Source organism: Anser anser (assembly GCF_964211835.1).
Source record: "Anser anser genome assembly, chromosome: 5".
NCBI lineage: Eukaryota > Metazoa > Chordata > Aves > Anseriformes > Anatidae > Anser > Anser anser.
Window position 1 is genome coordinate 10,726,634 of NC_139725.1, and position 24,889 is coordinate 10,751,522.

At 35.5% G+C, this 24,889-nt stretch overlaps 1 protein-coding gene across 9 annotated transcripts in view; it reads right to left on the reverse strand.

Annotated features, from left to right (window-relative positions):
• The window catches only part of LUZP2 (leucine zipper protein 2), a 344,690-nt gene that overhangs the window by 92,768 nt on the left and 227,033 nt on the right, over nt 1-24,889 (reverse strand). For 6 of the 9 annotated variants that reach the window (XR_014584989.1, XR_014584990.1, XM_083838037.1 and 3 more), the window contains 4 exons: nt 14,971-15,084; nt 13,433-13,503; nt 10,677-10,758; nt 2,667-2,729 (listed from right to left, as the gene is read on the reverse strand). Coding sequence is in view for 7 of the 9 variants with exons in the window: in XM_083838037.1 (XP_083694163.1) it covers nt 2,667-2,729; nt 10,677-10,758; nt 13,433-13,503; nt 14,971-15,084 (330 nt within the window). In the remaining 2 variants the exon portion in view is untranslated. Of the gene's footprint in view, nt 1-2,666; nt 2,730-10,676; nt 10,759-13,432; nt 13,504-14,970; nt 15,089-24,889 lie in introns of all 9 variants that reach the window. The other 3 variants (XM_083838041.1, XM_083838042.1, XM_083838040.1) reach the window with 1 other exon arrangement.

Consider the following 24,889-nt stretch of genomic DNA (forward strand, 5'->3'; position numbering starts at 1 on the left):
ACAATTTATTTTGTCCATCTCTTTATCAAACTATGAGGTCCTTAGTGAAGTGTTCAATAACAATAATTGAAATTCCAGAAAATCTGTTGTTAGTGGACTTTTAGGCAACTGGCAACATACTATAGAAGTTTTAATAAAAAGCCATTAGGTAGGCATAGCTATTAGTTCCTTCTCCACACACTACCTAAAGCACAGGACTAAGCAATCCTCTCAAATCAAATCTATTTCATGGCAAGTTTAGTTAAGTCAACTTATGTTGGATATTAGAATAAATTTCTTTACTGAAAAGGCTGTGTGGCATTGGAATAGGCTGCCCTCGGAAGTGGTGTAGTTACCATCTCTGGAGGTCTTCAAGAAATGTGTAGATTTAAAACTCAGTAGCATGGTTTAGTGGTGAACTTTAGTACTAGGTTAAAAGATTGGAATAGATGATCTTGGAGCTCTTTTCCGACCTGAATGATTCTATGATTCTAAGAAAAGCACGCTGGAGCTTCTGATTTCCAGGCCACTCTAGGATCATATCGCTTCTTCAATCACAAATACTGTTCTGTATTTCCTCCTAAAATATATGCAAAATAAACAGTGCCTACAATCTTTTTACTGCATTAGCTTCCTTTTAAGAATGTCCTATTAGAGAGTTGAAAGTTTTCCTTTAGTCAGTACACATTATGCAGACTCTTTACCCATAACTGGAGCTATACCAGATGTGGGTTCATTACTCATGTTCAGATTCTCTCTTAAGAATAATGTGCAAGCCATACTAAAATTTCCCTTGTCACCCTTAAATTGAAAAAATAAATTCAATAACACTGCCTTGGTGCAAGAAGCACTTTCCAAGCAGCGTTTTTTAAATAAAGTTTGGCATTTCAAACTAGAGAAAGTTTATATTTACGTGTGTAAATATTGAGGATGTGAACCTAAAGAAGCATTTTAGATGACAACCACCCAGAAATCGTACGATATTTTTCCACATTCAGTTAAGATTACAAATATTGTCCTACAAGGATGGTACAACCATACTTTTGACTTGTTCTAAGTATTAATTTTTCCTCGTAAAATGTTGTAAAAGTATGTATATGTGATCCAGTCCCTGGGAAATATTTTAGTACTACTTCCTAAAAAGAGTTGTTCACATGCAGCTTGAAAATGAAGTCTTCATAGAATTGCCAGTGGCTGACAAAGATTACCAAACAAATATAAGCCAACATAAAATTGCACTGTATGTTGCAGTCTTTGCTTTGAAAGGAGTGCAAGTGCAGAAAAATCATGATTCAGCAAATTAGTCTCATTGCTGTTCAATTATATATATACTTGTGTACTTAATCACTATTCTCTGCTCCCCCACCCCATCCCCTTCCCCCCTCCCATATGATCAGCATCATCCATATTAGCTCTTTTCTCTTTTTGGTATCTAAAAGACAGTATAAATAAACAAAACAAAAACATACTAAACATTCTTAGGTTCTACTATTTTATTTCCTCTGATAAAATCTTTTCTACCTGGGCAAATCAGTAAAACAAAAAGATAAAGACATTAAGGGCTATATTCCTATTTTAGAGACTAAGCCCAGCAGTTTCTCTACTGAATAGTACCAAACAAATGAGAACCACCCCATTCTCATTTCAACTGGATCAGAGGGAAAATACCTATGGATAGGGTACTCCAGGATACTTCATAGGCTATAGCATCAGTCACTAATCTAAATAACATTCATTGAAATAGTTTTTCTAAATGTACATTGTCATTTTTGGTTGCTTTTGCTTTTGAAGTATTTCACTGAACACTTATCTTCCTACTTCAATAATATGTTTTAAATATGGAGTCAAATCATAACTTTTTTCAGCGTAAATGCTGAATGAAGATTTTCCTGATTCTATATAATGTTAAACTAGATGAAAAAACAAGGGGTAAAAGTATGTACCAAAAAGGTACAGGTTAAGATGTATTATGTTTGGTCCATTTGTACTCAGCCATTTAAATAAGATAAATTGAAATACAATGTACTAACTACATATAGAAAAGCAATAGCAATGTCAGGATACTTTGTTTTCTTTCCTGTTTTATCTTTCCACCTTTAACTTTCAAGAAGTTTATTTTTAGGATCATGCAGTGCTCATGAATTTATACAAGTATGATAAAAGCTCAGATACTATCCTTTGGTAAATTTAGCACTCATATCATGCTTTTGAAAAACAACTACCTCAAGTCAAAACCAACCTTTTGTTTATATGTGGATTAATCAAGTAAATCATTGTCCATTATTTTTCATCCTCGGTTAATAAGCAGATATAGGTATGGTATGAATTAAAAAACTATATTAGAAAAGAAGATTGAAATCATTATAATTTGTTTTATTAGCCCATTCAGTCTAAGCTTAATTTATTTTTTTTTACACTCTAAAAATACCACAATGTTATAAGTAAAATTAATTTCTGTGATGAAATATAATACTTATCACCTAATATTCTGCAGAGGCAGATCACAGTAAGTACTGAAACTTCCATCATTCCACAATTCTAACACAAGAATGGGATAAATACTGATTTCATTGCTTTTTCTGTTGAATATTTGAGTAAAATCTTAAACATATTCAATAATGTTCAAAAATTGAAACTTTGAAAATATCTTCTTGTATCTATTGTTGACAATTACATGTTCCTCTTACCTCGTTTTGGAGGTCACGGATCATTTTGCTTTTCCTTTCCATTTCAGTCTTCAAAAAGTTAATCTAGAAGTTTTAAAAAAATGCTGAGTGAGTTTTTGAAACGTAGGTAAACATCATCTCAAACTTTTTTTTTTTTTCAGACTGGCTTTGAAAAAAATACAATTATATCTGGCCCTAACAAATAGTGTTCTAGTATCTTAGAAAACTATCGTTGGTCAACCACATCAGTATAGGTCACAGTTATTTACTGAATAATCTATAAATGCATACTATGCATACTATGATATGTACTAGGACACATATAATGAAAAGAAGAAAATCACTGCATAAAAAGGCTTTGTACCAGTAGATATAGTATTTGTTCTTTGGAGTGAAGTCCAAGGTGATCTTAAGAAAATTCAAGATTTTTATAAAAATATTATCTGACATTATAGTCTATAATATTTTAACCATCTAAGAACACCACATCTTTAACAGCAGGTTTCTAACAGTTACTTGATTCGAATGCTACGTTACTGGCACTAACAAGAAGTTGTTCTCAATTCCCATCAGACTGATCTATGGAATAAAGTGTAATTTGTATATACAATTGTTTGAATTTGGTCCTTTGTCCTTTTTTATTTCAAACATTTGTCCTGGAAGGTAAAACTTTCCATCTTAGTTTATCAAAGAGTTTAAAATATAGTATTTACAAATCAGCCAAAGTTTCTCTTAGGAATAGGCTTTCCTCTGGACTTAAAGAACATAATGGGAAAAAGGAAATAGTGATTATAACAACTACGATTAAATCAACACAGTTTCTTTACTTTGAGGTATCCACGAGCATCTTCCTCCATTTTGCACAAGTCTCATGCTTATATACCCAATACCCCATTCATTGTTCTCTCCACCATTGATCCAACACTCTACCTACATTCCTGGGAAATTACAGCTCATCTGCCACTGCAGAAAACTTGTTAAGAAAAGCAAAATCTCAGAAAAAAAAATTACTTTTTGAGTTAGACTACAAATAAGCTGACCTAGAACAAATTTTTGATTATCACACAGATCAAAAACGACAGGGAATCTGTGCAATGTGACAGTTGTTCTTAGAATCATGTCCTCACTCAAGTAGGTAGATGTCAGTAATTTAGCCATCACTGGGCTTGACATCACTCTTATCAATATCAAAAGAGAAGTCACAGAACACTATCACTTAAGAAAGCAAAGTCAGTAGGGGGTACATGGGACGAATATCAACTGACACACATAACAGAGCTTCTTTTTTAAATGCTTCCCAAATTTTGTCTAAATAATTAGGTAGGTTATGGGAACACTAACTATGTACAGATACCAATGAGGATCATGTTTTAACAAAAGATGAATACATTCAGTACTTCTCTAGTGATTATGTCTGCAAATAATGAAATTTGGTCTATGTACAATGTATAATAAATATCAAGTTTTTGCACAACAACAAAAGTCACAATCTAAGTATGAGGTAAGGATTAACTGAAAAAAATAAGAAATTAACTATTCACATGATACATTTTCTGTTGTTTAAAAGATTTGTGAACTACCATTCGAAGTTTACAAAAAATATATTGCTCTGTTAAAGAGCATTCTTTTTCTTCACTCTAATTCTCAAGAGAATGTTAATATTCCTTCAGAGCGTATCACTTCTACCTAAATATGAATATATATGAAATACCAAAAAAGATATGGTAATGGATTTATTGACTGAGTGCTCTCTATACATAGCCTGTAAATATAAGCTTGGATCTTCCAGGGAAAAGATATCTATGACACCACAAAATTGTTAATTTAACCAGCAAGTTAAACCAGTAATTTATGTTGCTCCTCACATATACATGCGTCTGATATCAAACTCAGTAAGTTTGCAGATGACACCAAGTTAGGTGCATGTGTCGATCTGCTCGAGGGAAGGAAGGCTCTGCAGGAGGATCTGGATAGGCTGGACCGATGGGCTGAGGTCAGCTGCATGAAGTTCAACAAGGCCAAGTGCCGGGTCCTGCATCTGGGGCGTAACAACCCCAAGCAGCGCTACAGGCTGGGAGATGAGTGGTTGGAAAGCTGCCTGGCAGAGAAGGACCTGGGAGTACTGGTTGATAGTCGGCTGAATATGAGCCAGCAGTGTGCTCAGGTGGCCAAGAAGGCCAACAGCATCCTGGCTTGCATAAGAAGCAGTGTGGCCAGCAGGTCTAGGGAGGTGATTGTCCCCCTGTATTCAGCTCTGGTGAGGCCACACCTCGAGTACTGTGTTCAGTTTTGGGCCCCTCACTACGAGAAGGACATGGAGGTGCTCGAGAGAGTCCAGAGAAGGGCAACAAAGCTGGTGAGGGGTCTGGAGAACAAGTCGTACGAGAAGCGGCTGAGGGAGCTGCGGTTGTTTAGCCTGGAGAAGAGGAGGCTCAGGGGAGACCTCATCGCTCTCTACAGGTACCTTAAAGGAGGCTGTAGAGAGGTGGAGGTTGCTCTATTCTCCCACGTGCCTGGTGACAGGACGAGGGGGAATGGGCTAAAGTTGCGCCAGGGGAGGTTTAGGTTGGATGTTAGGAAGAACTTCTTTACCGAAAGGGTTGTTAGGCACTGGAATGGACTGCCCAGGGAGGTGGTTGAGTCACCATCCCTGGAGGTCTTTAAAAGACATTTAGATGTAGCCCTTAGTGATATGGTTTAGTGTAGGACTTGTTAGTGTTAAGGCTGAGGTTGGACTAGATGATCTTGGAGGTCTCTCTTCCAACCTAGACGATTCTGTGATTCTGTGATCACTTTTACAGACATTCTAAATAGTGCTAACTTACACATTTTCATTATTCAAGTAAACCAAAACTGTAAGAACACTACTTTTTTTTTTAAAAAAAAAAAAGCTATACCAGCATTAATTAAGAAACCATTCATTTTTGCTTGCATATTACAACAGCATTTTTAGAGCTGTTCTACTAAATCTCTAACAGCTGAAGAGCCACTTGTATATCTGTAGAGAGCTACATAGGAGGAATTTGTAAGGCATGGCTACTGGAACTACTATAGAGATAATCTATCTACCCATTTAAGTACACCTATGTCTATAATTTCATGCTTTAAGGCAGATGAGTCTGTACCAGATTATCTGCATGATGCTTTTAGTCAGTCCCAAGGACAGGGAATAACAATTTTGCTTCAGAATCTGAAGTCATAATGTACAGTTTAGGGGCAACTTGCAGTGCACAAACTGCTTTTCAAGAACAAGTGTAAAATTTGGCTTTCTGTCTCCAAATCTTGATAGCATAACACACATGAATAGGTTAAAGCATAATACACATGAACAGGTTAAAGCTCAGCTTTAATATAAACGTACACAAAATGAAAAAATTTAAACTATGAAACTTTCTACATAGAATCATAGAATGGCTTGGGTTGCAAGTCGCCCTTCAGGATCCCCTAGTTCCAACCCTCCTGCCATGGGCAGGGACACCACCCACCAGACCAGGTTGCTCAAAACCCCATCCAACCTGGCTTGGGATACTTCCAGGGATGGGGCATCAACAGCTTCTCTAGGCAACCTGTTCCAGGGCCTCACCGCCCTCATAGGAAATAATTTCTTCCTAATATCTAACCTAAATCTACCCTTATTTAAAGCTACATCTTTTCCACTTCCTACCTGCTCTTTTTTCTTGTTTGACATTCAGCTCTTTCTTAATGTTGGCTGTCTTTAATTACTATCTAGCTGTAATTATGAAAATACATAATGAAAATGGATCGGTGTTCTAAGGCTGAATTGCAATATTAAGCAAGGACACTGCTTCTGTCTCCTGGAGACAGACATCCAAGGTACTCAGAGCTTTGTGTGCTTCAGAGCTCATTATGTTTATTAAAGGCAACAGCTTCCATCCAGTAGCCTTTACTCACAGCAGTCTGTGACCTTGAAATGTTCAAATTAAATTTTCCCCTATCGAAATACAGAATGCTTTAGCAGATGGCAGTGATCTAATTCTAAGAGTCAGACAATAGTTAGTTATTCACTACAGACGAAGGATGAAGGAATACCAATATAAAGTCATTACTGCACAGTCAAAGCTCAGCTGTACACTTATTCGCTTACCTCCAGACATCTTGTACGCTGTTCAGGACTAAGACCTGAACAGTTAAGATAGGACTGAAATACACTCGCCAACACTTAACTTCTTAGGTAATATTTCATAGCCCTTGTATACTCAATATTCATTTTCATTGTCTTATTTTCAAGTTAATGTAGGAATTGATTCCAAAAGCCAGAGAGAATAGGTTACACTATTACATTTAAACATAAAAATAAAAAAAAATTCCCACCTTTGGAAAAAAGTGTTTGGCAAAGTGTTAAATTCTTCTGAAAGCAAAACTAAACATATTTTTTTGCCTATTAGTATTTCGTAGATGAACGTAACTTAAGTTGTAAGCTGTATTTTAATCAAGAAACATTTTTGTCACAGACATTTAGGACTTGGACCTGTCACAAGAATTGTTAGTAAACAAAACACATTGCTCAAGTGAAATGGACGTCCTATCTTTTTATGAAAAACATTGTAAGCATGAGTTGAAGATAGCTCTAAAGATTCTTCTTTGTCAGTGAATCTCTCTGAAATCAATTTTGCATGTTCTATTTGTATTTTACTACTAAGAACACCCTACTGATATCAAATTAACCATATCGTTTATTTTTTGCAAGTCATGAACAATCTATTACTTAATTCTAATTTTTCATAGTGAATACCGAGAAGCTGGAAAAAAAAAGATTTTATGCTGACATATTTTCTGCTTTATTTTGACAGACTGTATAACAATTGTATTGTCAAACAACTCCATCACCATGTCTTTCTAAAAATTGTTACCATGATATAAAATAGCAGCAGCAACAAAATGAAAAGGCAGACCTAGCTTCATCTACTTACTCTACCTTCCCTGTTTTTTTTCTCCCTATCCTCAAGGTCATTTTCCTGTTCCATTCTTTACTTTCTCATTCATCAACAACAGTCCATCTCATTTTATAGACTTTGAAGTTAATGGAAAACAACTTTGCACATTTTTTCCTTCCTAAAAATAACTGTATCATTGAGGATACTAATAGTATGAAGTGCAGACAAGTGAAGAGCCCTTATACAAAAATCTCTCAAGGGTTTGTTAACCTAGTGCAGAGATACAGAATCACTACTTATCTATGTATTCAAGTTCACTGAAAAAGCACTTGAAAGTTACATAAATGTATCATTTGTCCTCTGTTTCTTTGTTAACAAATGTGAAAATTGGTCCATGCTCCCTAATTCTGTGTCTTGGACAAGTGATTTCACCTCACATTTACACATAGTTTGACTTTATTAACTGCACTACAACCTATTATAAACTACTTTGGTAATTATTAAATGCATACCAAAAAGCTCTATCAGCTTTCTACCTGTTGGCTAAAGAGGCCAACAGGTTATATGGATTTGTCCTATACAGACAGAACATTTTGTATACGTATTGTACACCTAAATCCAGCAGAATGCTCTTAACAAACATAATTTTAGAAATATTTTTTGAAAGATAAATAATCCATAGTTCTATTGCGAGCTGGCTGGTAGACCAGAGAAGCTCCTCACAATACAAAGAATTCTGTAAGACTGCATTTGACCTTGAACTTTGCAACATAGGATTATTTGAAAATTTAAACCATCCTCACCACAATAGTTTTCCTCTGCACATTTTATTTTCCTGGATAGAGGCATGAATTGAACCTAATTCTGCCATATAATTTCTAGAAAAAAAAGCTTGCCCTAACATGCTTGGCTTCTCTAATCCTAAAGAGTTAATAAATAAATAACAGGGTAAACATGCACAACAAATTTCATAACATTTGTGCTATCCTTTATAACTGTTGCTGACAAATCATTTGTGCAGATGGTAGTGAAAAGTGTTGCTGTATGTTGCACAAGATTCGGTTCTAAAGTGTAATGCATTGCTGTAGCATCTTTTTTTCTTTTGGTTTACTCCGAGCCCTTCAATACTTTCCAGGTTATTTTTCATGTAATTTGACTGACGTAATTCTTGCAAATTCTTGCATACTCTTTTGGATTTACATAATTGAAACACTCATTACCATCACACAGATCGTATGTTCCCTGTTGAACATATACAAACAATTAACATGCTGTAAGCATTATATTATGTCTCTTCAAAAAGAGCAGAAAATGAATATATATATATATCCAACCATTGTTTTCTCCAGCGTTTAATGCACATGGCTTTGAGAAATGTAATTCAATTCTTATTTACTCAGATAAAAATCAATATTTAGTTCACTGAGTCCTGTAGAATAAAATATGCTTAAGTTTGGTTAGAAACAAGAATCACAATCAGAATTAAATTCAAGCTTCCATTCTCAAGCTAGGCTTGCCTCGAAGTACCTAGACCTTCTTTCAAAGCAGTCATATTGCTTTCAAAAATACAGGAAACAGAGAAACGATCTGAAGAGTAACACTGTGTGACAGTAATAATATTTATTTCCATTTCTATCGCAGCTTTCATCTGAGGACCCCGAAGCGCTTTTTGAATATTCGTTCAGTCTCACTGTAGTGGTGAGTTTCATTATGTACATCGTACCCTGCGGCATAAAGAAATAAATGCCACAAACCAAGGAGCCAGTACTGCTTTCCTTAAAATCAGTGGCAGATTTAATACTCTGTTATTGGCAAGTTTTAGAATACAGCTCAAGAGTTCAGTTTCTCTAACCATCTGACAAGTCCAAGTTCATTTCTATTATCAATTCAGAATGTGTATTTTATGTGTGTGTGTGTTTTCATTGTTGTTAGTTCGTTTGTTTGTTTTCCTGCAATGGATTTGTACTCTTCCCAAGTTCTATGCTGGAGGCTGAGTTTATGCAAGGCACTGTTGCTCAAGTTAAAAAGATAGCATTACATCATAAAAAACAGCCAATAATCCATTCACTACAGCTGAGGTTTATTTAACGCAGCAGGATTAATTTTCAATACCAAAATCTAATATAGAGATTTAAAAAAAAAAAAAAAAAGTTTTCCACTCTTAATTTGTAGGGCTAGAATTTGCTCTGCCACCAAAGCGTCAGTGCATCTGGAAAAGACAACTTTGGAAAAGCATGTTTTGCATACTTATCAGAGAGGACTAAGTTCTAATTCTTATTTCAGGACAATATATCTTGCCTTAGTACAAAATCTTAAAACACGGACAGATTTATGTATGCTCATAATAATAACTATTATATATATATATATATATTATAAATACATACTATATATTTATAACCAAAATCCAGCATGACCATATAAATGACAATTCAAAACTATATGAAAATTCAGGTTAAGCATTGACGTTACAAATGCTTAAGTCTGTAGCTGAAGGACCTACATGTGCCTTCCCACCCTACTTATATCTAAGAATTAAGCAAAGATTTTTTTTTTTTATTATTTTCCCCTGTGATAGCAAAATCTGGCTACTTATGTCCCACAGCATTACAGTGCTCTATACAAATCCAGCTAATTGTACTATTTATCCAGAATTAAAGCATGAAATCTTAATGGGACTTACTACCTTTGTGTAGTGACAATTATATCTTATCGTATGATCAAAATCAAACTTTCTGCTGTTTATTTTCTTGCTGAAAATCAGTTGCAAATCAAAAAAGTTAATGACAGTATGACAACATAAATTGGTATAGATGAGACATGAGGGTCCATAAAGGTAACCTCATCGGTGTAAGGACTTAGTTCCAAACCTCTGAGAGGCTAGGTACACACATCTAAATCCTACAGAAATTAGCGAAGATGAATATCTTAGGGTTTGACTTTCACCACATCCTTTCTTCTGAAGCTTGTACAGTACTAACATACTTGAAACATTAGATTTTAACATAAGATTTTTTTATTTTATTTTTTTAATGTGCAAACATATTTGAGATTACAACAAACTGCTGAGGCAGGAGGTTTAAAAAAAAAAAGACAGAAGGAAAAAGTAATGGAAGAGGGACAGGGAATCACTCACGGTAGCTTGCTGCTTTTCTGCTTTCTCAGCTGCCTCATTAAGCTGCTTTTGAAAGGCCTCCTGAAGAGATTTCATTTCTTCCCTAGTTTGTTGAAAACACAGAACACAAACTTCATCACAATTATCCATTAAGAAATTATTCTTCACTTTCAAGAAAAGGCACCTTTAATTACTCAGAGTAATGGACAGATGTGCTGTATCTACAGGTGTTGCTAATAACACTACAATGACCCCGTGAACTGTGGTACCAATGCAAGACAAATTACCTATGATGGAAATTGTCTACCTTTCACATCTACCAAGAAGCATGCTGTGCAAAACATCTGCCAGTGCATAATTTCTAGCAAGAGACTGGCACAATAAGAACAAGAAAAGCAGGCTACTGAAAATACACTGAACTGGCACCACACTAATATCAACAGCTTGTTAAAAAAAAAAGTAATAAAAATACTCTGATGTAATTCAGCTTTCACTTGGCTCTTTCTAGAGAGAAACAAGAGGAAATTCAGTAGAAGATTCTGGCATACAACTGGACAAGAGAAAAAAAGTAGTTGTTTGGACTGTTTATTTGATGATGATTCCAAAGATGATTGCAGCAAGCTGAGATCCTCTGCTGGCCATCTCTTTGTACCCATGACAGATTTTGGAGCTGTTACAAAGTACCAGAGTGACATATTTCAGAACAGCTGCAGAGCATTATCAGTGCTGCTGCTTGCATGGACAAACCTCTAGGAATAAGGACCAACACAGAACTGGGTTTATATAACATAGAACTGGGTCTATATACAGCTGATAATTAAACCCAGTGAAAAGTAAATTGGAGTGGAAGGCTTCTAGTTCAGACAAGAACAGAATTTGTGAGCTGCTGTTTCTTAGCTGACACCTCAATTACTTTTGCAATTTTGGGAAGGTTGGTACAAACAGATTTAATTGAGATAGTGACTGAGCAGCATGAAACCGATGTATCATCAGCACAGTACAGCTCCGTTTATTGTATAAACAGATGTGATCATTCCAAAACTTTGATGGTGCACAACAATAACAAAACTGGTGACACCGTAGTAAGTGACCAAATTTTACTTGCGGCTTGAGAAGTACTGAAGAACTCACACAAAAGGAATAAAAAAAAAAAAAAACAATCTAATGGGAAGTCAGCAGAGCTAGCACAAGCCAAGATTCTAGCACTCCAAACTTTACTGTGTCATCCATCATCACAGGAATAATCAAAGCAGTGGTCGCAGACCAGACAGAGCTCACATTTGTCCAAACCAAGTTGATTGTAAGATTAATATTGTAATATATTTTGGATTGTGGTTCAAATACAGCACATTTAAGTGGAACCCTAAGTTCACTGTTCTTGACTTACTGCAGAAGTATTGCCTGAGTTTCTTGGCAAATAAACTGTGACCATTTGTTAAATTCTATGAGGGGGATTCCTTGGCACATTGTTAACAGTTGCTTCTTATATTGGACTTCCATAGCTCTCAAAGTAAAATACAGTGAGCTCGTAAACAGTTTTCAAGTACCCACAATAGTTCCAAGACATTCTATTGAAGTATATATCAAAAGCCTTTTCTTTGCTGCAGGAGAGTGAGGGTTGCTCAGTAGCATACTGCATGTTGCATTGATTCCCAGTCTGTCTCTGGGAACTGCTGCTGTGCAATAGTATACTCGGTAGTTGATACCCTTAGAAGCACAAGTTCACATTTCCTTTTGGATGGACTTTGGGACCAAGGGGACATTCAAGAAAGATATTAGGAAAATAACTTGGAGTATATGACTAATGTATTTAGTTTTCCCTTAGCCCACTGGATTTTTCCTATCAGCAACTCAGAACATCTATTCACTGTGTAGTCTTAATACTTGTAAATCACTTAATGTCACTGCTTTATATAAGAGTTGCACAACAGTCAAACCACTGCAAAAACACAGTTATGTATGAAGGATAGAGCCCATGGCAGGGGCAGCTATGATGCTGAGAAATATACCTTTCAGTTGTATCAAATCCATATAACATATAAGTGTTTAAATAGAATAATTGCTGAACTAAATGCTTTAATCATTTAATAGATTTATCTGGAATATCTGAAAGATTCTGATGTATGTGATCCTTCTCCATGGAAGTAAAAATGTAAAGTTCTGTGGTATTTCATTATGGCTTCAATTTGTTTTGTATTGAAGAACTGAAGGTCGTTGTATTACAAGCCTTCTATACAAGTGTAATTTTGTATGTACTTCTACTAAATGCAGTATCAGCAATAAAAGGAATAAAGAATTTAAGTATTGCATTTCTAACAATGAAGGCAGTATGCACTGTACTTTAAGTTTTTAATATGTTTTTCTTTCTAGACAAAAATTTAAGAAACATATTGTTTCAGATGAAGTGACCGCTCCCTATATTACTTATGTTTGAATTCCAATATTTAAGAGAATTAGGTCACACAGTGCTGAGAAATAACAGTACTAATGAAAAGAAAGTGTCATGTAGAAGGGTCAAAACCGTTTTCATTAGCAGATATCTCACTGTAGCATTTTAATGCCTTTTCCTCATATATGTCCAATATCAGCTTGTATGTCATTTGTTTTCAAAATTTCCCTGAATAACATTCCTTGCCTTTATTTTACTGTTATTCTTATGATCAGCAGCACCCAGACTACATTAGTGTTTATAATTTAAAGCAGAAAGACGGATGGCCTTTTGTAATCTTACATCTTTTTGCCTAGAAAGGAAAGAAAAGGAAGAAGGTGTGTCTTACCTTTGCTTTTGGCCCAGTTCCAGCAGTTTCTGCACATCACCTCTGGCTGATGCTTCATCATTTTTCAAAGACTGGTAACAAAGCAAGAAACCAATTACCAAAGAGATCTTGAATGTTTTTCATTTGTGAAATGATTAATTGGGACCTCTTTCATAAAACATTCCCAGTGAATTACAGATATTAATGAGAAAAGGTTAGAAAAGGAGGAATAGCCTGACTTTTCTGTACAGCATAACTCACCACTGCTAACTGTACACGTCTGTTTTGCCTGTTTAAGTGAGATCTGATTACATGATATAAGTTTAGAAGCACCAAAAATACATTAAGAAGGCAAGACAAATACAAGTGTGAGTACAGAATATAATACCACAGACCTCTTTGCATATCTCTGGATCTCTGAAGCATTAAGTCTAAAATACCTCACAGTATAATTTTGCTGAGTACTACCTTCAACTTTGCTGCATAAAAAATCCCATTCTAAAATAAAGTAACTACATGCTGGATCACATTTCTATAAGAAATAAGAAAAAAATATAAAAAAGTAGTGGTAAAGTATTTAAGGCAGCAAGGGGGGTGGTGGTGGTGAGAAAATGTTCTATAGGTAACAGTTCACATTAATTAGAACCAGAGAAGTCTGGTAAGACGATATAACACAATAATGTACTATAGTATATTACTGACACACAGTACCCATTTTTTCCCATAAGAAGATAGCAGGATGCTACTCCATATATTTTTTCCCAGGTAGCTTATACCATCATAAAGGTAAATATGCAATGTCAGAAAAATACCATCCATTAAAAAGGCATGTAATACAGGGAAAAATCTCGACTTAAAGGGAGTCTGAACGTTTTCACTAGGCCAGCACGTTGTATCAGTCAAAGACAAACATGTTCTTGAGTGATCATCTGGTGATTTCAGTACTTTGGATCCAGAGCAGGATCTTTACTCTACTTTTCACTCTGAAGTGCTGATTTGACTGTGAAGTTAATCTGACTATTGTCCTTTCAGTTTATGTACAATACCTCCAAAATCTCCCAAGTTAAATGCAGAAGCGTCTCAGCTCTAGTTGGCTGACTGCCAGCTCGTCTAATACAATTTATCAGTTGAACTTGTAAAGTAATCCCCTGCAGTAAATCCAGTGACTCTGTGTAGATGGCATATCAACAAGGTAAAGTCAGCAGCTACACTAGGCTGTGTATATGCAATTTGTCAGCAAAGATGGCAGCCTACAACAGTAAAGGAAATCCCTTCCTAGTAGCTGCCAGGGTAAATGTGCAGGGTAAGTCCACTAAGACAGCTTATTCTTATTCTGTTCCTCTTTTTGTTCTACTGTACTATATTTTGTTTATTGAGTAAAGGGTCAAAGGGATTTCAGATTCATTCAGATTGCATTTTCCTTGAAAACATCCATTTTACTTTCAGTGCAAGATCAACAAAATTATTATTTGCATATTAAAATCAGCAACAACAAAACACACATTTTTTTAAGTAAATAGTCTTCAATCCTATGTCACAAAACCCAGATGTAACCTAACCTGGAGGTTTACTTTAATTCCCTCAAGTTCTTTAGAAGTCTTCGACAATTGACGAAGGATATTGCTCCTTTCCTTAAAGACTTCTTTCAGCTGTCTCTCCAGTTCTTCGTAGCCCTGTCTAACACAGAAAACAAAAGCATGAGATCCTCTCACAACATTCCTCAATGTATTTGAAAACAGTTCACCCAAATTTAATTAACTCCAACAAGATCCCAAATTGGAATGTGGGAAGGTCCCCCCCTCCACCTACCCGTATAAAAACTTGCTTTCTCCCAATTTAGATAAACAGATGTGTTAAATGTTAACCTGATGTGCTGCATCTGAGTATATAAATCAGACTGAAACACTGGCAATTGTGTATTGTTTGTGTTGAACACGAGACAGAAAGGATGTATTTAACATGAATGATGGGATAGTATGAGATTTTTCTTGTTTTGAAAGATATTCCACACACGAAACAAGCAAAACTTTCACAGTACAAAGTTTCGTGACACCCAGTAATTTGGGGAAAGAATGATTCAGTGCTATCTGAACTTTGTAAAGCCTATTTCATATAAAAATTTCCCCTGACTGAAACCTCCCTGCGGTATAAACTAGAACCAAAAATACGCTAAGAGGAATCAAACTTATATATGAATTAATTAGTAAGACAAAATATTTTGTCTATCCCTTTTAAAAACAGTAATTCTTTCTTACAAAGTAATTATAGTTTTTAAAGTTTTCTGTAAAATCCCCAGTGAAATCCATCTGACATATTGGTTTAGGTTCAATGAAATATGGATCCAACTCTCACATGCCATTTCGTGTAAAAAGCAGACATCTCAGATAATTTTAAAACAACAAACTTTTTCATTTAAAATCATGGTTTTGAAGAAGACTGATCAGTAAACATCCATTCCTTGTACAAGTGCAGTAGGGGGTCTTTTTTTCCACTAACCTTGCAGTAACTCTACTTGTAAGTAACTCTTAGTGTCTCTAAGAAGGGGAATAAAAACCTCAACTCTGCAACATAGGTCTGATAAGAAAATAGCACCAAAGACCTTGAAGTTAAACGGTAATCTTAACATTCCTTTAATGGATTTTGAGTACGCTCTTAAGCAAAGCAAGTCAGTAATGTAAATATGCTATCTAATATCAGTCATATCTTTGCAATAGAGGCATCACGAAATATGATTTATGAAAAAAGAAAACAATTGTTCAATAGAAAATGGTATTTGGGATACCTAGCAGAGATGAAAGTGAATGAAGTATCCCTTCCATCAACATAACACTTTAGACAAAGTATCTTCACTTTATATTGAAGTTTGACCAATAATTATATTCTGCTCACGCTGCCAGAATGTGGCAGATCAAAAAGCATGGAACTGTTTGAGTTGGCATCTTTCTAATGACACACAAATATCTCCAGTTTCTCACTGCTGCAAAAATAAGAACAGGGATGTTTTGGCCTGCAGTGTAGTACCCAATACTTTCAGTGAAAATTATCAGCACACACTAGGTTGACTTCCATTTTTCAGTAGAAATTTTATTTTAGAGGGCAGCTGAAGAAGAAGAGAGGAGAGAGGGCTCCCTCTGCCCCCCAATAACGAAAAATGTTAAGTTTTCCCAGGATGGAAAAACACAAACTAAAATCTAATGCTTCCTCTACCTGGTAAATAAAATACTCAGCCTTCGGCAAGTTATTTTATTTTCTTGGTGTGTTTTGCTTTTTCTCTCAATTTGTGAATGAACTTTATTAGAAGAAATGGTGGCTTCAGACCATTTCTGTTATGTTCATCTACCAAATATAAGGAAAAATTGGAAATCTTCTTGGGGAACAAGAAGTGCCTCTGAGAACAGCTTTATGAACATGTAGGGGCAAAGTCCATGCAAGAAGATTATGTCAGGACTCGATTACATGTAACCTATGTAGTAACTCAACAGCACTCAATCTGATTGTCCTTGATATATAATAACTAATGTTATCAGAAGTACACGATCAAACACAAGTCAGTCACATCATAGGTTTACAAGGAAAACCCATATGCTGAGAATTTGAACCTTCCACAATTCAGAATTATTTACAACCCAGTTTTTGCTTCATATGTTTCTCTCAAGTTGCATGACAACCTACTGTTACATGAACACTAGCTCTAGCTAGAACAGTAGTTCTAGCCAGTGCTAGAACACTTGATAAATACTAACATTTTAGTTGTTACACGCAACGAATATTATATGCATTAAGCTTTATGAAGAAACACCTACAGCTTTTGTCACCACCCCAGCTATATGTGATTTTTAATGAGGTATACATCACAGTAAAAGAGCTGGCTCGCCTCGGTGCCAGGAAAAATATTAAGTGTAATCAGCCTGACAAGCTTCAGAGAATACTCCTATTGTAATTTGATAATGAACAGAGGTTAAGCACGAATTTCCTCCTGGTAAAGTAATCAGGTAGTTTCAGTAAGGTCACCATTTCCATTCTTCTTTAAGCAGCACAAAACATGTATTAGACTTTTGCCATTGAAATGTCATGCTTTTGTTTAAAGTGAAACCCTGCATTAAAAAATCCAACCAGGTGGTAACACTGTCTTAAATAATCACTTCAAATCAAAGCCTTGTCCAGGACTTTAAATTGCTTGTTCTTTATCAATTGCTAAAGAATTGTTAATTTAATTGTTCCTTAAATTGTTGACAATATTACTTCTGATATTAATCTTTGATTCTTAGCACTGTGTCCAAGGACAGTGTTCATGTATCTGACAATAGTAAAATTCAAATTTGCACATGGCTGTTTATAATACAACTGCAATTTCTGCATTGAAAAGTTAGGCCATTTAGACCAACCAAGAGCAATTTAAGTGAAAAATAAAATTAAAAGTAAAAAAGGTGAATTTGTCAATACAAAATAGTATTTTGTATTTATATAGTATACTATATTGTAGTCATGAATCACTTAAATTATTCAACTATTCAAGGACTCTCATTATTTCAAATAATTGAACATATCTTCACTTTTGCACCTTAATAAAAACAGGATTCCCAGGACTGAGTTTAAGCAAAGATAAAACAAAGACTTAAGCACTCAATTGTTTTTCTTATTCCTCCCTTCTTGAATTACGAGTAACTGAATTTCAGTCTCCCACACATTTGATGAACTCTCTTCGGAAGGTCTTACACACATATGCAGTATCATTTTAAGTATGGACAGACAGACCATTCTAGAAGTCAATTTTCCACAACAGCATACCCATAGCCTGTAGCTGTGCTGTTATTTTCTGAAATTCATATTAAAAAATGTATTGTTCCCATCACGACATAGTAGCAGTATTTTTTATGTGAAATCATCTAAATCACAAACTAGGAAGTCCAGAAATACAAGAAATACAGAATTTGGTCCTGACACGAATCAAACTCCTCTGAATCTGATTAACAAGATAGTTATTTAATTAAAGAAAAAGAAAAGAAAGAAAAAAAATGACATAAGACGTAAAGCAATTGGACCAGACTTAAACAGCATAATTCCTCTGACATCAGATTTGAACAGAAGGGACATCTAAGCTATATGTAGGTATCTGAATGAAACATACAGCTGTTTAAGAAGGATGGCATCACCCCTCATCATTGAGGAGAAAGAAAAAATATATAAAATTATGAGGCTTATAGGGAAATGTTTAGACTTGATGACACATTATGGGGGCATGAAGAGAGAATGGATTCTTGCAACCAGAAAAACAAGCTCTCATCTGAAAGATAGACCTATGCCCAACTTGGATGCCAGTTTGGTAGCACAGGACAGTTTGGGAAGAAGTTGACTCAATCAGTGTAGCACCATACCATGCCATAAACACTGCGAAATCCCAGCAATTTTCTGAAACCTTCCAATCCTCAAAAACTGTCAGAGTTTCCTACTTCTTTTGCAGTAAATTACACATGGGGAAAATAAGTTTAAACCTATTTCTAGGAGCTTCACTAGTTAATTATACAAAGATTAAATCTGTTCTCTGAATAGTAGGTTACACTAGTTAAACCGTTCTGCAAAATGAAGTGTCATTATCAGCACACTCACCTGAGACTAGAACGAATATTAAACTTTTTATCAAGAATATGCATTTAAAAATGTATATTATAAAACAGAATAATTTAGCAGTACTTTGCATGTTAAGGTCATCTGTAATACTGTAATGGCAAGCTGTTTCGCATATATATCTCCAGACTATTGATGGAGTGTCAGTATAAGTCCCAATATCATTTGTTTTCAGGGAATAACATTCCCTTATAGTTCTAAGCTTAGTCAGCTGTTTTGACTCTTCTATTACTCTTATTGACACAATTGAATGTATTACAGTAAACATTTCAATGGATTCTACGTTTTAGCATGCAACAGAGACAAATGTGCAGCAACTCCACCTTTCCATCCTCCACCTCTGACTGTTATTTCCTTAAACATCAGAAGTGCAGCTTTTAGTCTTCAAAATACAGATCAATTTTCTCACTGAATATTAGATAGAATGGAAGGACAAAGGAAAATTGATTTTGTTTTCTGACTGTTTACAAAGCTTTAATTTGAAATGACAACTGTTATAAAGATTTTGATTACTTATGGTACACAAGCTTTCATTGCAGTCGGGGACATTTAAAACAACTGTAAACCTCCAGTTTAAGACAAGAAACTTGGATGGATGCATCTTTCAGCAAATCTGTTGTCACTTATATCGCTTGTAATCTGTTGTCACTTATACAAGATTCTTTCTCTATTTTTCATTTTTCTGCTCTACTTGCAACCAACAGTTGAGGACATCCTACTGTAAATTCTAAGAAAATGAGGTGAGATTATGAAAAGGACACAGCACTAATGTGTTCAGCTTTTTGTTTGTTTTAAAGCACCAATAGTTATGAAAACAGTAGACTGAATTCCTTTCCTTGCATCATAAACAGTAATATTGCTTACAAAGTACACTTGTCAAGTGCAGGATGTCCCAGGTGTTTCTAAAACAATCACTTAAGAGAGATTCTTGGGGGCAGATGGGTACACACGGATGCAGTTTGTATTCAAGTGAGAAAAAGACTCATAGCAATTCTGAATCAACATACCTCAAAGCTGAAGATAAGAATCTCTAAAATTGTAAAAATAAGCAAAATTGAGATGGAAATCATTGTTAAAGATAACAGGGCACCACATTGTTGCTTTTTCTCTTCATAAATATGAGTATTTTAGATACAGAAATTCAGTGTGAGGGAAGTTATTATTAACCAACAAACAAAATTATCCAGTTATCTAAATAAAGTAGGCAATATATACTATATATAATTATATTATGGATATATTACAATACTGTCTAGACTCATTTTCAAGTATATTAATCTAATGTCAGTCAATTATGAATGAAAATGACATTTGGAAAACAAAATCACATAAGCTTTAAACTGAACAGCAGATAAGTCCTTACTGAAATCCAGCCTTTGTCAGATACAAAAATTCTCCACACTCAAATGGCATGTATGTTATACGTTTTGCATTTGGGCATTATCTGAACGTTGTGTTCCTAACTGAAAAAAATAAATTAAAGGAACTCAAAAAGTTGTGAATTTAGGGAGAGCCAAGACAAATTATTTACTTGACCTCTATAGTTTGTGCGTCAAAATATTTGGTTCAAATATTTCACCCCCCTACTGAGAGTAATAAATAAGCATGGGGTCCAGGCTTGTTTTATTAGCAGTTCCAATAAAAATCACTTCGTCAATGCTTACATGACTACTAAGCATGCTTAAGCATCCTATCTATTCTAACTATAAATCCCACAAAACAGTAGCAGCTCTGGTGCATTTTATTTGTTTTTTAAACAGATAGAAGATAGAGAACCAGGCCCTTTTCACCTATTTTCTCCTACGTTTTAATGCGCTGATTGTAAATAAAACAAAAACAACCTAGCATCTTTTTGGCAGACTCTTGGCTCTGTAGAATCAATGACCCACCATGGAAAACATGCAACTGTCAGTTCCCACCAGTGACTAATGGAACAGAAGGAGACTTCTGAAAACTTGTAGTTAGCTTAGACACATGGCTTCTGGAGATCAACAGCAAGTTGACCTGCCCTGTATAACTTCATAATGAGAATGATGACCCACGGGAGCCGGGGGGGGGGGGAGGGGAGGGAGGGAGAAAAACAAAAGCAAACAAACAAAAAAAAGACTTCTATTGATCTACTGAAAACTGCTTAGACCACAAAAGCAGAGTTAACTTCACGAGGAAGGACTGTATAGAACCCTGTGACTGATTGCATGCTAAAAGAAGTGCCCCCCTTCCAAACATCGATAGGTGGGCTGAGCTTTTTTTTCTACAATACAACATTCAGTAGGCACTTTACCTGTAGCAATGAATCTTTATTGAATCCATAAATCCATATAGATATAATGTGGAACAGACACAGCTTCTCAAAGTTATCAAACTCTACACAACTGTTCAAGTACAGACTGTATAACTGTAGACTTGTCCACTGCATGTACAGTTGACTTTTCATATCAGTTCTACAGGGTTTAGTCTTTAATAGAAAAAGCACTCATTCCAAAAACATTCTCTTTTGGATAGTTAACATAATTATTTTTCAGTTCTGATATTCTTCATCATTTATATCTATAACATTGCCTCTGCTTGGATTTTCTACTGCAGATTTAAAACTTTTGACTATGACCTCAATGTTACTACCCTTCAATCCAGTACTCCTGTACTATCATCAAGAGATAATGAACAATGCTTTCTTCCAACATCTCTGACAATAGTCAGGCTAACATTTCTGTCTCAGCTAGCTATATAATTTCATCTCTTACTTGGTTTAGAATTTTATGTTTAGTTCTGCTGTTAATAAAAATAGACCTACCAACATAATGATGTCTATAGGAAACTTCCCACTCTTTTTCTGTTATCTCAGTTCATATAAAATTTAGATAATTCCATGTTGCTTGGCAAAAAAAGTCAATGTGGGTAGTACGAAAGTCTGTTTCACTGTTCAGCAACTTAGTTTAGAAAAGGTCATTGGTCAACTCTAAGCAGATGACAGTTCTAGAAATCAAAGTTCTAAAACTGTTTTTTTGTTTGTTTGATTTTTTAATAACACGGAGGCAACAAGAAGAGAAATTAGTCCCAGATCATTTGATTCCACATACACAAGTCTGTATATGTACACACAAAGACATATTTGTAAACATGTGCAAGACCTATGGCTAGTATGGATAATTATTTCTAGGCAGAGACATGTCTCAGGGAACATTGGCTTTAAATGCAAACTAGAGTCCTATAATCACACTAAAAAGATACATTATGATCACCTAGCAGTATTTTCTTCAGATATGGATTTACCGACGTCCACTCAACATTTGTGCTGACAGTACAAAGGCCAGCAACACAGTACAAGGTTAACTAATTTAAAACAATTTCATCCACTCAATGTTTAAAACTAAACATGACTTGTCTTAATGTTGAGCTACCCACTTGGCATCATGTGTCACTTCCCAAAAGCTACTAAGCATTAGCATTTAGTCACTACTAAGCATTAGTATTTTGAAACATATCCATTATGAAATCATAACATGACTTTTAAAATTATTTTTATTTTTAATTCAAATATATTGGCAAATTAAGTTAGCAAATCCAATAAGAGACATCATGTCACACCATGGAGCCCAAGCTCTTCTGAGGACTCTTTTGCATTACTTGATACTCAGCACTATGTTAAATTGTCTTCTTTCTGGTTTAGAGTGCTAGCAGAGCAAGCACCTGTCTGTCTGAAGAAGACAATACATCAGTAACCTGATAAAAGCAACTTCTGTGCAGAAGTTATGAAAGCGCCACAATACAAGAAGTATATAAAACTTCTTATCTTGGCTCCCAGACAGGAAAGAACATTTGTCAGTTTTAGTTGTTACATCTTTGGTCATGCAACACTGAAGCCTTATCCAGGGGAGCAGTCAATCTGTCTTGGATTCTTGGTAAGCTTTACAAAACTATTTGTGTGTCCGGGGTAGCTAGGCCGTGGTAAGCCACCTCATTTTGGTGGTCAATGGTTCTATGCCCAAGTGGAGGCCAGTGACAAGTGGTGTACTTCAGGGGTCTGTCCTCAGACCGATACCATTTAATATCTTTAGCAATGACATAGACAGTGGGATCAAGTGCACCCTCAGCAAGTTTGCAGGTGACACCAAGCTGAGTGGTGTGGTTGATACAAGAGAAGGAAGGGATGCCATCCCAAGGGACCTGGACAAGCTTGAGAAGTACTGTGTCCAGATTTGGAGCCCCCAGCACAAGAAGGATGTGGAGCTGTTAGAGCGGGTCCAGAGGAGGGCCACAACGATGATCAAGGGGCTGGAGCACCTCTCCTACAAAGGCTGACAGAGCTGGGGCTGTTCAGCCTACAGAAGAGAAGGCTCTGGGGTGACCTCACTGCAACCTTTCAGTACTTGAAGGGGACTTCTAAAAGAGATGGAGAGCAACTCTTTGCTCAAACAGATATTCACAGGATGAGGGGAAAAGGTTCTAAATTAAAAGAGTAGAGATTTAGATTAGAGGTTAGGAGGAAATTCTTCACTCAGAAATTGGTGAGGCACCAGAACAGGTTGCCCAGAGAGGCTGTGGATGCCCCAACCCTGGAGATGTTCAAGACAAGGTTAGATGAGCAACCTGATCTAGTGGGTGGCATCCCTGTCTATAGCAGGGAGGTTGGAACTAGATCACCTTTGAGGTCCCTTCCAACCCAAGCCATTCTATGATTCTACAAGTTTGTTTTTGTTGTTTCATGTGTTTTGTTTTAAATCTATCTTCTAGATAATTATACCCAAGAAAAACTCCACAAAACACTTCAGGAGGCTTCTTTCTTGAAGGAAACAGTGTAAGAATATTCTATTCTACTTATCTAAAGAATTTGTTTTCAGACACTTGTGTTACAGAATCTGTCATGAAATGAAAAAAAAGTCAACTCTATCTCCTTATAATGCATAAGTTATCTGCTCAGCAATTCTGCCAGCAGTTCTGTCCTTGTACCTGCTCTTCACCCTGTTACAGCAGCACCAGAACAATAAACAGAAGAGACAGAAGCAATTGTATAGTTCATTTTCTACCAGAAAGGACAACTTTGATCAATTTAACATTAAATTTGTCTTTATGGTATCAAGCCACCTTTAACTTTGTTCAGTCCGCAGTGAAAACAGTTTTTCTCAAAATAATATAGCCTTTGAGCTTGCACTAAACAGAGGACCGTGTGTTCTGCAACACTGTTGATTTGGAATACATGAAACATTTCTTCAGGATCCTTAATATATTCAAAGAGAATTTTAAAAAACGTTGCTTTTTTCTTCATATTGACACAGCAATGATGCTGTCACACATCCAAGATACCTTTTTCATTTGTGATTGTTTTATTTAAAATTATTCTCCACATCTTGAACAGCATCCTCAATAAACTTGAAACACTTGCTTAAAATACTCATAAAACCTAATTATGTATTTAATTGTTGTTCTGTATAAACATCCGTGTTCTTATAAATCTGTACTTAAGGAGACCTCTACTGTATTGAGAACCATTGAACTTGTTGCAGATATAGCACACATTCTTCTGGAACTGAATTGTTCAGATATGCTACAGTTCTATATTTAATACAATATGAATTCCAAAAAGCATTGCTTGTTAGGGTTATATATTGGCCAATCAATCAAAATTGTTATCTTGACTTTAGCCGTAATGTTACTTGGGTAATTTTCAATATGATGTGATCATCAGGTTCTCTTTCTTTTCCAAAAGGGAAAGTAAAGAGAAAGGAAAGGCAAGTCAAAGAGAAAAATACTGCTGTACCTGTTAAGCATCAAGGTACAGTACCATAGGAAAGATCATGGGTTGAATAAAATGTAACAGGATTAAAGAAGTTAGAGTGCAAAAGAAGATATAGAAGC